Source organism: Acomys russatus, chromosome 10 (genome assembly GCF_903995435.1).
Source record: "Acomys russatus chromosome 10, mAcoRus1.1, whole genome shotgun sequence".
Taxonomy (NCBI): Eukaryota; Metazoa; Chordata; class Mammalia; order Rodentia; family Muridae; genus Acomys; species Acomys russatus.
The window spans coordinates 5,530,897-5,544,103 of NC_067146.1; the positions used below are offsets into that span (position 1 = coordinate 5,530,897).

At 42.2% G+C, this 13,207-nt stretch overlaps 1 protein-coding gene across 6 annotated transcripts in view; it reads left to right on the top strand.

The window, feature by feature from the left end:
• Nucleotides 1–13,207, top strand: part of Dgki (diacylglycerol kinase iota) — a 438,758-nt gene that overhangs the window by 201,809 nt on the left and 223,742 nt on the right. For all 6 annotated transcript variants that reach the window (XM_051151727.1, XM_051151728.1, XM_051151723.1 and 3 more), the window contains one exon: nt 11,395–11,466. In XM_051151727.1, the coding sequence (XP_051007684.1) occupies nt 11,395–11,466 (72 nt within the window). The remainder of the gene's footprint in view (nt 1–11,394; nt 11,467–13,207) is intronic.

Sequence of the window (13,207 nt, forward strand, 5' to 3'; positions counted from 1 at the left end):
ACCAACACACCTAGAAATCCATAAAGTGTCAGAAATGGTAATAAGAATTGGAGAGACAAAGGAAAAAAATGATATTTAAGAGAATTAGAGAAGGGGGTGATTTTTCTTTAAAAAAAAATCCCGAACATGTAAACGCCTTGCTTTCCTGGGAGAGGAAAGAAGGTGGAAAGGAGATGTGCTAGGTGAGAGGAAAAGGACCTAGGGCACAGGACCTAGGGCACAGGAGCAGCCAGCGAATGGGCAAGGCTGCCCAGAGAAGGTAGTTCTGATGCCAACACGATGACCTTTACCAGCTGTGCACATTTCAGGGACATCCTGACATAGTCCCCTGGCTCCCCAGGCTGGGAGAAGAGAAGCGCCAGGGCTTTTCAGTCACCATTCACTATCTGGCTGCCTCCTGCAGACCCCATCATCTATGTCTTGTGGTCTTCACTGCTCACTGCCTTTTCAAATCACTTTTCTTGATTCACTTTCTGAGGAAAAGCACACTTCTTACTCTGCCTTGGTGTAGAGCCTAGGAGCACCTGGCACTCCAGACAGTGGTGTCATAAAAGACCTCTTCAATTGAAAAGTAGAGCAGTGTGAGACTGGAGAGATGCCTCAGTGGTTAAGAGCATTCGCTGTTCTTGCAGAGGACCCAGGTGCCCTTCCCACAGCTCGCAACCACCTGCAACTGAAGTCCCCAGGGATCCAGTGTCCTCTTCTACCCCTGTGGGCACCAGGCCCACAAACGGTGCACACACTTGCATACAGGCAAGTACTTTTACACATCAAATAAAAAGGTGTACAACTTTATAAAATAAAACAACAGTGGCTGGAGCTCAATGAGAGAGGGCTTGCTTAGCGTACTTGAAGAGTGGCCGGATGTTTGTGTCAAGAAACCAGCAGGCATGGCACTGTGAAATGGTCATGGCCTTTGTGAGCATGGTGCTTGCGGAATATCGTTTCAGAGCTCTGTTTTATTTAGCCTCAGAGGACCATTGTATCTCTGTCAACAGAGGAACGTCTGGGTGGGATGTTCCATGACGGAACAACCGTATCTCACAGTCACATCCCAACTCCTGCACTTCCATTCCCGTGAAATGCTTTCTCTGGAGTGGGACAGTGTTGCCCAGGCATCCCAGACGCCGTAGGTGTGTAGATTCCAATCAGGATGAGTTCATTGCTGCCCTTTCTAACACAGGCTTCAGGGTCATCAGTTTTCTTCTAACTAACTGGTTGCTCTGTCTGAGAGATGATGCCACAATGGGTGCTCAGAGTTGGTGTCTCTTACTGGCAGGTAACATTCAGCAGTGAAAGTAGCTAGGAGCAGTAGTAGGTTTTTGGTGAGACAATGCCCACATTGTTGGACCTGAGTGTAGCATCTCTCACTGCTACTGAAGGTGATCCCCTCAGAACCAATTGGTGTTAGCAACAGCAGACCGTGGCCCCAAGAGTTATAGCTATGTTTTTAGTTCTTACAAGGTGAATTCTCTCTGGTGGTTAGTAACACACAATACAATGACCTTCGTGGGTTTTATGCTCATTTATTTATTTACTCGCAAAACTCTCTCCAGACCTCTTGTTTTTTTGTTTTGTTTTGTTTTGTTTTTGTTTTTTTTTTCTTTGTGCCTGACGAACTAGCTAAGCCATTCAGTATCACTATAAGCCATACTATATTGTAATGTCAGGCCACTATCCTTTTATCCAGTGAGCACAAGTCAGTTGTTCCAGCTGACTTTATGCCCATGGTGAAGACTCCTCACTGTGTCTCTGGAGGACACTGAGAAGATCTTGTGCATCCAGAGTCCACTTTTGTCCTGAACTTACACACCAATTTGACCCACCATGTCCCAACCTCAGATGCTCCTGCCTCCTCCAGATGGCCAGGAAAGTCTTGTATACATTCATTCATGTAGTGAAAACCCCGACTCTGTAACAAGAGATGATATGGGCCTTCTGAGACACGACCTGGTGGAGTCTTTGGCCTACTCATACCAGAGCTCAGCTAGTTCCACTTATTATGGTCAGAACCCAGCTCACAACACCTGGCTACTCATAGCCAGGAATTCCTGCACCAAAGCAGAACAGCATAACATTATCTGCTTTTGCAGGATGTACAGGGTTTTTTTTTTTCCTGCAGAGGACACACATTTGTTTTGGAATCCAAGAATCTGTGTAGTAATTTTTTTGTGTGTGTGTCACAGGGTTCCTTTCTCCTCCCCTGTCACTCTAAACATGTGGAGTGGCAGGGCTGCTGTTATTGCAGAAAGGGCCTGTGGCAAAGCTCTTTCCTGGTTTGGATTCCACTGTGAGCTAGAAACACTTAATATCATCCACCAAGTGGATGATGACAGTCAGTATTCTTGAGTGTGGAATACCCTGTCTCTACAAACCAAAGAAGTTGACAAAAATGTTGAAATGCACTAATGTGCTCTTTGTATTGGAGAGTATATTTTAACATGCCTTGGGTCCCTGAATGAAATAGCTTCACTAACACGAGCCATCTCTGATTGCTTGTAGGGCTTGTCTGCCTACCATCTCTCTCTCTTTCTCTCTCTAAGGCCTTCAATGCATCTGACATTTCCTGTTCATTCACTTTAACATGATGTCACTGATATGACAGAACAAGTGATGGGTAGAGTGTCCTTTGGTTCAGTATTTGTCACTGCCCTTGGATTACATCCAAGGGAATTACAAGCTCGAAAAAAAATACATTGCTAACCCTACACATAAGTGCAAAATGTTTTTCAAACTTTCCTTTCACAGAGGGCTGGAAAAGAATTTATCCAACAAATCAATAGTCACGTGTCATATATTAAATGCTGAGCAATCCTGAACTTGGTTGCTATCATCAGCATGCTGGATAAATTCATGATAGTTCAGCATTTTCTTCAGTAGCATCTTGGTTTTTGTAGGGCCTGAACTGGTGGGAATACGTAGGAGTGTACACCTCTGCTTCTACACACACACACACCAGTTGCACACAAACACACATATGACACACAGAGGAAAATAAATAAATTCGTAAAACAATTCTGGTGTCATAGCTCTCAAGCCTAATCATTGTAGCTTTTGAGAACACATAGTTTTGATTTGTGTGGGGCTGGCAGGGTTACGTGAGGCTCACTTGGGCATTGTTGCTATCCTGGTCCTTCTACAAGGGGCCCAGAAAACAGTGTTGGGATCTGCCAGCTATCAGTGTACCCTTGTTTATTATATATTTAAAGGCCAGACAGAACCAGTGGGCAGATCAGCCTTAGTCCAGGATGGACCTGTCTTTTCATCCTCTTTTCTCCTTTATTCGCCTCTGTCTTCTCCCCTCTGCTCTTTCTTCTTTTCTTATTTCCTTTTCCTCTTAGTACCCTTCTTTTTCTCTCTCCTTCCCCTTCCTTTCATTTTCTTCCTTTCCTTTCATCCTTTCCTTTCACTCTCTCTCTTTACATGAGACAGAACTCAGAATCTTATATCTTCTAAAACAACAACAAAACAGAACAGAATAAAACCTGGGCCTCTTACAATCTTGCTGTGGATACTGGAGAACAGTGATGGTGCCTCACTATCAGGATAGATGTGTTAACATGAACATTTTACCAATTTTCTTCAAATTATTTGAAGACTTCTCTCCCCTGGGTTTTAAACTACCTACATTATGGCCACATGTCCTCTTAATTAGAGGCAGTGAAATACTACCATGGACCTTGCTGTGGCCCCAGGGATCCTGCCTGCTCCTTCAACGCATGGATTCCAACTTTGATAATTAGCAAGGATAGAACAAAAGATTGTGACTCCATCTGCCCACTCCCCATTCTTGTCATCCTTGCTCCACGCTTTTTTTTTTTTTGATTCTATTGACTGAGTAATATCTCGTTTATCAGTAGCTCAGTACATGGTGTGCATACTAACTGGTTATGTATTCTCTCTAGGCCACTTTCCTTTGCAGCATCAGTCCACGGCAAGTAAAGCATTGTGCTTTGATGGCTGAGTGCTGTCATGTCATCCCCATGGCTTTGCAATTCTGTAATTCGGGTTCCTGTTACTTTTCACTCTGTGAGGCATTTCTTCCCATCAGGACTAAGCTTCAAAGAAGTTCTGCCTGTGAGCCTCTTGACACAATGATGACTTTCTCAGCAGCACAGATAGTATAGCTTTGGTCAATGATGTAGCCCCTGGTCCACTGGGCTTTGGTGCTGTACACAACGCGGTCTCTAGCTGGCGGTTTCTGTGAGGTTTCACTTGCTTCTGCCTCTGGTACTACAACTCAGCCACCTCTACAGTATATAGCATGGATCACTCCTTTGTTCAAGTTCTCATTCGAGTGTTAGTGTTGGAACTGTTGTCTGGGGTTCCTGATAATTCAGCTATTATCGGTTCAACAATTATGTAGAATATGTGTAACATAATTAGGGTTATGTTATAACTAACATTACCATAACAAAACTATCAAACTAACAAACAAAGCTGGCTAACAAACTAAACTAACATAACATAGCAAAACTAACATATTCTTTTATAGAAGAATGCTCCCTCCCAGAGAAGCTGTCTAAGCATCTGAGTCTGGCCCCTCTTTATCCTGTACCCTCCAGACTCAAATTCTCCCACTCTACTCCTCCTGCTTATAGGCATTATGTAGCCAGGCCTTTTGAGGTACATACGGCCTCTAAGATACCTTCACATGCCTTCTAGAAGATTAGACACAGTACAACCCCAAAACAAAGTCAGCAGTCTGGCAACATGTCCGACTCACCCCTCCTACACAACTATGAATCCAGGAGGAACAGAGCCTGACTAATTTCAGAGAATTTTAAAGTCTTTCTCGGTTGTCTACACACACACACACACACACACACACACACACACACACACACACACGCACACACACACACACACACACGCACAATGTGTATGTATCAATATGTATATTATATGTACACAAAGAGTTAAGGCTCACACAAAAATAAATTGTATTTAGTCCCACTGGTGGAAGGATATTTTCCTCAACTTGATAGATAAGGGTAGTAGTGTGATTATCAGTTACATGACTCCGTTCATGCTGCTCTGATTTCTCATTAATAACTATGTTAATATCACTCCTACTTTACAGCATAAAATTTAAACTATTTTAATCCACTGCTTTCTGTCTTGGAATTCAAGAGGGTTTTTTAAAAAAACATTTTCAGGGAAAAATGATATTTTTCACAGGAAAAGGTATCAATTATGAGTCAATCAGTGGTAGAAATGAATTTCCACTGAGGAACATTATCATAATTTTAGCCTGTTGCATTGACAGAAAAATATTTTCACTTAAGAAACCTGGGAATTCTAGGTTAAGGATAATCTCAGCACTTAAAGTCTTACACAGTTTGGTCATTACTGAACAGAGTGCTCACAGTCTGCAGATTGTGTCATGGGCTGGGGCTAGGCTTCGTGGGTAAGGGTTAGGGTCAGGGTAACCATGAGCTTTGTATCTCACTTACTATAAGTATTTCAGAGATACTAGTGTGAAATCAAGACTTAGAAAATATTTGAATGAAACTACATGAAGTTCTGTCTTTAAAGACAAATCTAATGGGGCAAATCATTTGAGTCTTATTTTATAATTTCCTTGGATTTGAGCTTTTTTACCATTCCATGAGTGGTGGACATTGGAGAGACTTATTTTGCTGTTTTTTAAAGTTTTCGAGGCGTGTAGAATATCTGCTCTTGCATTGGATCAAATCAAACAAGAAATTGGCCTCGAGCCAAGAGATTCTCTAACGCTTGCCTCAGTTAAACACAAGATCTATAAAATAAATGCAACCCATTTCACATGGGGCTCCCTTCTCTAGTTCCAGCCAAGGCTGTGAAACTGAGTGTCATTTCTTACGTGCCAAAGATGGTGGAAGAGAGAGGCAACCGCCTTTAAAGTCACTCAGAATAAGTCCTATTTCGACTTGATTCCAAAGGCTCAATTTGATTGAAAAAAAAAAAAAAAAATCTCTAAAGAAACCAACAGAGTCATTTTGTTGATATTTTTAAGTCTGGAGTCAGTTGGGTCCAAAGCATCTGGGCCCATGTCCTTATTTTCCTCTGAAAAACCACAGAGTCATTTGAAATTCAGTCAGGGAATCTGTCTGTGCCATAATAGCAGATCCAGAACAGAATTAAGCCTGAGTGATTAGGATTTGGCTTTTTTTTTTTTTTTTTTTCTTTTATTATGCTCAAGAGACTGGCTAAGTCTCTCCATAGCAAGTGGTATATGGGAACTTGGCCCACAAAGGCCGGGAACTAGTCCTGTTGATGTCCAGTTGTTAGATAATCACCCGAAGCCGTGGTCTCTGTGCCTCTGCTAGAATAGAAACCAAAATAGAGCACCAAGCTGCTTATCGGGAGGTTCGTTTCCCAGGGAGCTGTCACAGTTCTACATAACCATTATGCTCAGTGTCCTCGTTGTGCCTGGCCTTGTTTGTTTGGGGTATCTGTCTGGCTGTCAGCACCGCCGGAGAGTGTACTTATTTTCTTCTCGAAGCTGGAAGGCTAATATGCAATACAATGGAGAGTGCAACTGAACGCATTCAAGTTTATCAGTGAATAGAGCGGTGCCCAGTCTTCTCTTAGAAAGGAGAAGGCTTTCTTGGGGGAGGAGGTAGAGGAGCACCCCCTGATAGATTTTAGCAGTGAAAGTACTCTCTCATATATTCACATAGACACCCCACGTATGTGTGTAGGTGATAGTATTACAACCTTCTGAATATATTGTGTCATTCGATGCTCATTAGCATTGGAGGAGATTTTGAATTGTTGCCATTTTGGGGTTCTGAGAGAAGATAGAAGTCTATGATTTGCCTAAAGTCACTTAGGCAATAAGAAGATGCAAGAACTGTTCTCAGCTTTCCCACCCCTCTGCTTCTATTTAATGAACATCAGTCTGCTATGTATGCACTGAGGGACTGGTACTTGGGTCATAAGATTTATCAGACCTCTCAATGAGGCTACACCTGCACATTTTACCCTATTGCTATCTCACAAACAACATTGCAATATTGAGCACTTAAGAGTGAAATTTAGTGGTGGTTCATCCCTATAATCCCAGCACTTGGGAAGGCAGAGGCAGGGGGATCTCTGTGAGTTCAAGTCCAACCTGGTCTACAAAGCGAGTCCAGGACTGTCAGGGTTACACATAGAAACACTGTCTCGAAAAACCAAAAAAAAAAAAAAAAAACAAAAAAAAAAAAAAAAACCACCACCACCACCACCAACAACAACAACAAAAACCCAAACCCAAAAAAACCGGTGAAATTTAGAAGTCCAGCCTGTTTGCATTGTGTAGGGGCTGGTTATCTGCCTGGGTGGGGGCACTGTGAGGAGGCATAGTTTCAGATACCTTCGGGTAAAATGTTTAAAACTTGGAGAGCAATATGTTTATGACTGAATTAAGATGTGGTAACAGCAACTTTCTCATTCTGTTAATAACGAAACATGTACCCTGTGCCCATTATATTTAAAGAACTATTCTAAGTTTCTAAGAGCTATATAGGGTGTCCTACCTCAGGACCTTACAGTTGCACTGGAGAGAGACAAGCATATCAAACCACCAATAAGTCAAGACAGTGAAATAGTGGCCAGCGTGAGGTGCAGATGATGTAGAACACAGCCAATGGAGAGATTATGCAAAATGGGGTGATTTGAGAAGGCTTCTTAGATTTTGTCATGGATTTGAAATGCAGATAGTCTATACAGAATGTTGACAGCTTTCTAGGTAGTTGGCTGAGAATAAAGAGGGTGGGCCTAGACTTGTAAACTTAAAAGAAGAAAGCATGATGTGGAATAAAATTAGGTCTAATCTCACTTTGTAGATGTGTTTACAATAGTAGTGGAATATTAATGTGAAAGCGTTGATCAGGGGGAAAGGGAGATGGTTAAGTGCATACAGTGCTTGCTAGGCAACTGTGAAGACCAGAGTTTGGAACCTCAGCATCCACATAAACACTCAGTGGTTGGGTGACTTTTGGCTGACTGCTTGTAATCCCAACTCTGGGGAGGCAGAGAGAAGTGATCCCTAGGCCGAAGTAGCTAGCTCCACTAGCTGAATTAGCAAGTGCCAGGTTGAGTGAGAGACCCTGCCCCAGAAGACAAAATAGAGAGTGACTGATGAACACACACACACACACACACACACACACACACACACACACACACACACACACAATCCAAAGTTGATTGGGAAGATTGTGGGTGGTGCTAAATGCCTGAATGAATGCTTTGCTATTCAAGAAAAGAGGTGTCACTGAAGCCTTTGATCAGGAGGCACCCAGTAAAAGAATACCAGCTTACTTCTTGACAGTAAAGAATACATGGGAAAGGCCTGTTGATACAGAGACAAGTCATAACACAAGCACAGTGTCACTTGTGCAGTGAGCAGGGGACACACCAGGATACTTGGACGGGCATGGGGTCCAGGGTCTGAGAAATTCATGTGTGCTGTCCCACCCCATCCTAGCTCCATCACACTATCCCTCACACACTTGCTGCTATGATCAGAGAATATCACTGTTGTCCCAGCTCCGAAGGAATGTGCCGTCTGTTTCTCTTTTGTTCCCTCAAAGGTGACTTGTATGAACTTTCTGAGTGTCTGTAACATAAAGCCATTTTGGCCTCTTTGGGACATATTGAGCAGTTTGACATTTTTGAAAAGCCTTGCACACCTCATCTTCTAGCCTGTTAGATTTTGTATCCTCTCAATAATATTCCTGTCAGGGTTTTGACACTTCGTCACTGGAGGTGGGCTGGTGATTGCCGTGGGTATGTGGATGTACTAGCTGACCCAGTATTTCAGTTCATGTGTGACACAGAAGCGATAGTGCCCCAGGGAAAAGCCATTGCTGTTGACAGAAAGAGGCTTATAGCAAGACATAGCTAGAGAGGCCATGTCAGGGGCCCTGAAGATCACCTGAGGTGCTGTGCTTTACAAGAGAGCTTGCAGAAGGCAGCATATAGAAATCCTCTTTATGGTTTATGACAATACAAAGACACAAAGCAAGGTCAGCGAAACAGGAAACAGAGTAAGCCTGGAAGAAACCAGTTACCACCAGCTTCCCTTGGAGTCCTGTAGTATATGCTAAGTTCCTCCAGCAGTAAGCTGGGAAACATGTATAAATATTATTTACCTGTCTCACTAAGACTCTGCCCAGGACTTTCACTGAGGCTTGTTTCCCTAAGTATGTTTTGCATAACACAGAACAAAATACTAGACTCTTGCGAGGAAAGCAGAGGTTCTACAGTATCAGCCAGGAGCCATTCATGTTGTTCTGGGAAGTGAACAAAGCCTCCCAAAGGGTAAGATACCAGATTCTAGCCCAGAGCCAGTGTCCCAAGCACCTTTCTGAAGGATAGGAGGCTCTCAAAGGGTAGTTAACTCTTCGCTGAACAGTGAGTAAAAATATCTCTTGTTGATTTTTATGGAGAAGTAATTACAAAGCCAAGAGAGTCTTACAAATCAAAATAAAGAAGCCATGTTTCCAATTTTTCTCTTTCTCTTTTTGATCACCTCTGTGGGAAGGGCTTTAATTGGGTGGGGGAGGGAGGTCAGTATAGAAGGAGAGTGAGGGAGGAGGGAATAATAATAATGCAATAATACTAATGATGCTTGAAAAGGCCATAAGGAATTATGTTATTTTATATTTATTTAAATTTACATGATATATATATATATATATATATATATATATATATATATATATATATATATATATATATATATATGTCTATGTATACACATGCACACAAACACAGAGTTTAAATGAAATTATGCTACTTATGGTGATAATGTTGCACCCAAGAGCCATAGAGAATCTAGCAAAATCCCCAGTGTCAGGCATGAGAAATTTCCTTTAGAGTCGTTGGTCATGGATATCTAAAAGACTGCCAATATAGGCAATTTCTCTTGCACTTAGTTTATTTCTAGAAGTTGAAGGTAAGTCCCCATTGCTGGAGACACTGAGCACTTGAGACACAAAACACAGAGGAACTGAACTGGATCTGACTCACAACTTCCTCCCTGAGGATTAGCTTTTGTAGTGCTACTCAAGCGGCCTAAGGAAAAGAGCACTCACTGGTCCTGCTCAGCTGCGACATCTATGAGCCACAGCAAGGACCAGCACAGAAGCATATCTATAAAGGTGGAATAGTGGCACTTCCATCTTGGTGGTCACCAACAGCTACCTAAATGGGACATAAGGCCAACTAAGGAGGTGGAAAATCATGCCTGCTACTGGGAACCTAACCAATTAGCTGGGACTAGTGAGGCCAGAGATCTCGTAGGAGAGTCTACTACTGCCACTTTCCTAAACTGTGATAATCCCTAAGTGCATTCTAGATACTGATTCTTATGTATGTGGGTAAGGGTAGCTGTCATCTCTACCAAAGACACTTCTTTTCACAATCGACGAAGACTACTACAGAAAGCCACAACTAGTCAGAATGCTGAGAACAATTCACCATGGGGTGCCCAGCTCCAAATGATACACCTAAAGTACACCCCCCTAAACTTATGGCTCAGGGAACATCTTGAAAGAGGTTGCAGAGCGATTGTAAGAGCCAGAAGATGAGGAAGTCTACCGCAAAATTGAGTCTTTTAGACTTGACAGGGAAACTACACAGGCAAAGTAAAATGGATAAACCAGAGAGAAAATTCTTTAGGCATTACTGTTTATTTCCTGTGTGGGACGACCTGTGCAGGAGAGTCAGTTTGCTGGGTCATCTAAGGCAGCCGTTCTCAACCTATGGGTCGTGACCCTTTGGGGAGGGGGTTGCATATCCCATATAGAAATTACATTACGATTCCTAATTGCAGTTATGAGGTGTCAATGAAAATACTTTTGTGGTTGGTGATCACCACAACATGAGGAACTGGATTAAAAGGTTGACTCATTGGGAAGGTTGAGAACCGCTGATCTAAGGACCCTGACATCTAGTTACTGCCTCTGATATTTAATTTCTCTTTTCCTGGGTTGTTCTCAGAAAACATCTATAGTATATGACCAGGGGAAGCTATGACTTTCTTTCAATTAAAACATATACAGTTCATAATATATAGTTTACAATATATATATATATATGTGTGTGTGTGTGTGAACATACGTTATATATGACACCTTTTTAAAGGAAAATCCCCTGTTTTTGTGTGGCTGGCTTAGAGTAGCTTACGGTGTGGGAGATACCACTGCCTCCTTTGTCTCACGCTCCAGATGGCTCAGAAGTAGAAAATCGATGCATGTCAGGAGGTGGAGAGGGTAGTGCTATGTGGCACTTGCAGGAATGGTTACCATAGCAATGGATGACAGTTCCGGCCTCTCACTTCAGTGAGCCCCAGGAGGGCAAATATGGGCTCTAATGAAAGAGGTTTTAAAGTCTCTGTCTCTTGTCCTACTGTCTCAGGGCTTCCAGCAAAAGTTCTCCTTCCACAGTAAAGAGATCGTGGCCATCAGCTGCTCTTGGTGCAAGCAGGCGGTAAGTGTGGGCTGAAGTAAGCGATGTGGGCTCGCGCGTGGCCGTGGCTGGCCAGGCCAGCGCTTGGGTTTCTGACTCCCCGTTCTTTTTTCTTTTTTTTAAAATTATTTTATTTTTGTATGTATACATTTATATTATTACACATATATATAATAGATTACCTATGGCAAGAAGAACTGTGACACAATCAGGAATTATATAAATGTTACATTCTTACTGTTTTGGCTATTTGTATTTGACAGCCTTGAAGAAGACATCTTTCCTATCTAGTGCATCTAAATTTCTGAATGTAAATCAGTCTCCGTCATGTCTTGTCATTATCAACTTAGAACACCTGACACCTATCTAGACCTAAAAACATCTTAACCCCTAAACAATTAAGCTTCATTGTAAAAACAAAGCTACCTGGTCTTCAACTCCCTCAGAGACTTGAGAAGAGGTAAACTTGACTATCTGAGTACAGACAACATTCTTAAAAGAAGAAAGAGAGAAAAAATATAGGATAAAAGTAAATATAAGGAGGGGAAAAAAACAGAAAAAAATTACTTTTTTCATACCACCTGAAGTCTGGGATAAAAGACTGGAAACCCTCCCTGGTTCACCCTGGGGCTAGAATCTACTCCTCCTTTTCCCTAGTCCACCCACATGCCTTCCCACATGTCCACTAGACTTCTAAGGGTTTCTCCTCATACTCTGTACAACATGAGGAGCCTGGAGTGAGCTTGGCAACACAGCGGTGCAGGCATCTTCGGTCCCCTGGTCTTGATGTGGGCGGCTTTGTTACTGGGCTGAGAAGAATGAATGGCTCTCGTGTTGTTTTTCAGGTCTGCATGGTTTTTTGTAGCTATCCATGTGCCCACTAAAATTATGTTTGATCATATATACTCATTAAGATCCCAAGGTAAAGTCCTATTTCCTCCTCCTCCTCCTCCTCCTCCTCTTCTTCTTCTTTTTTTCTTCTCCTCCTTCTATACCTCCTCCTCTTCTTCTTCTAAATCTTCTGTCTTCTATCTTATCTGCTCTTAAAAGTACTTAACCCCTCTGTCATAAACAGATGCTGCACTTTCTTATTTGCTTGCCTCTGTGGTTGTTGTTGATTTTTTTTTTTTTAAATCTAACTCTAACACAGTTGTCAAACTATAGCATCCAGGGACGAATATGGCCGCCATCTATTTTTATTTATAGTAATTGTAACGTAGCCATACCCAATCACGCCTGAATTATGGGTAACTCTATTAATACCTCAGTGATGACTTCAGTATTTCCAACACTCCGGGCTTTACAGAAACAGTTTGCTAACCCTCTTCTCCTCTTTCAAGTCTATCTATTCTTTGGTTTTTTTTTTTAAAGATAGAGTCTTGCTATGTATAATATGCTACCCTTGTATTTGTGATCCTCCTGCCTCGGCCACTTGAATGCTGGGATTACATGCCTGCACTAGCACATCAACTTTCCATCTACTTTTCTGAGTGTCTGTGTAGACAGAAATATATATCATCCACTTACTATGAAGAAGACCAGAAAGGAATAATTTGTGTTGTGTTAGCTAGATTAAAGGTTCACAAGTCTACAAACTAGCAAAGGGCCTGGAACAGATGTAGTTTCAAAAACTTGCAGTTGACATTTTTTGTGGGCCAAACTCTTGGCATCATAGCAAGTCTGTAAGACTCAGCCTAACAGTCGCAGTACCGTAACTTCCCCCAGGGCCTTCATTGGTCAAGAGGCTCCAGTTATTAGGTAC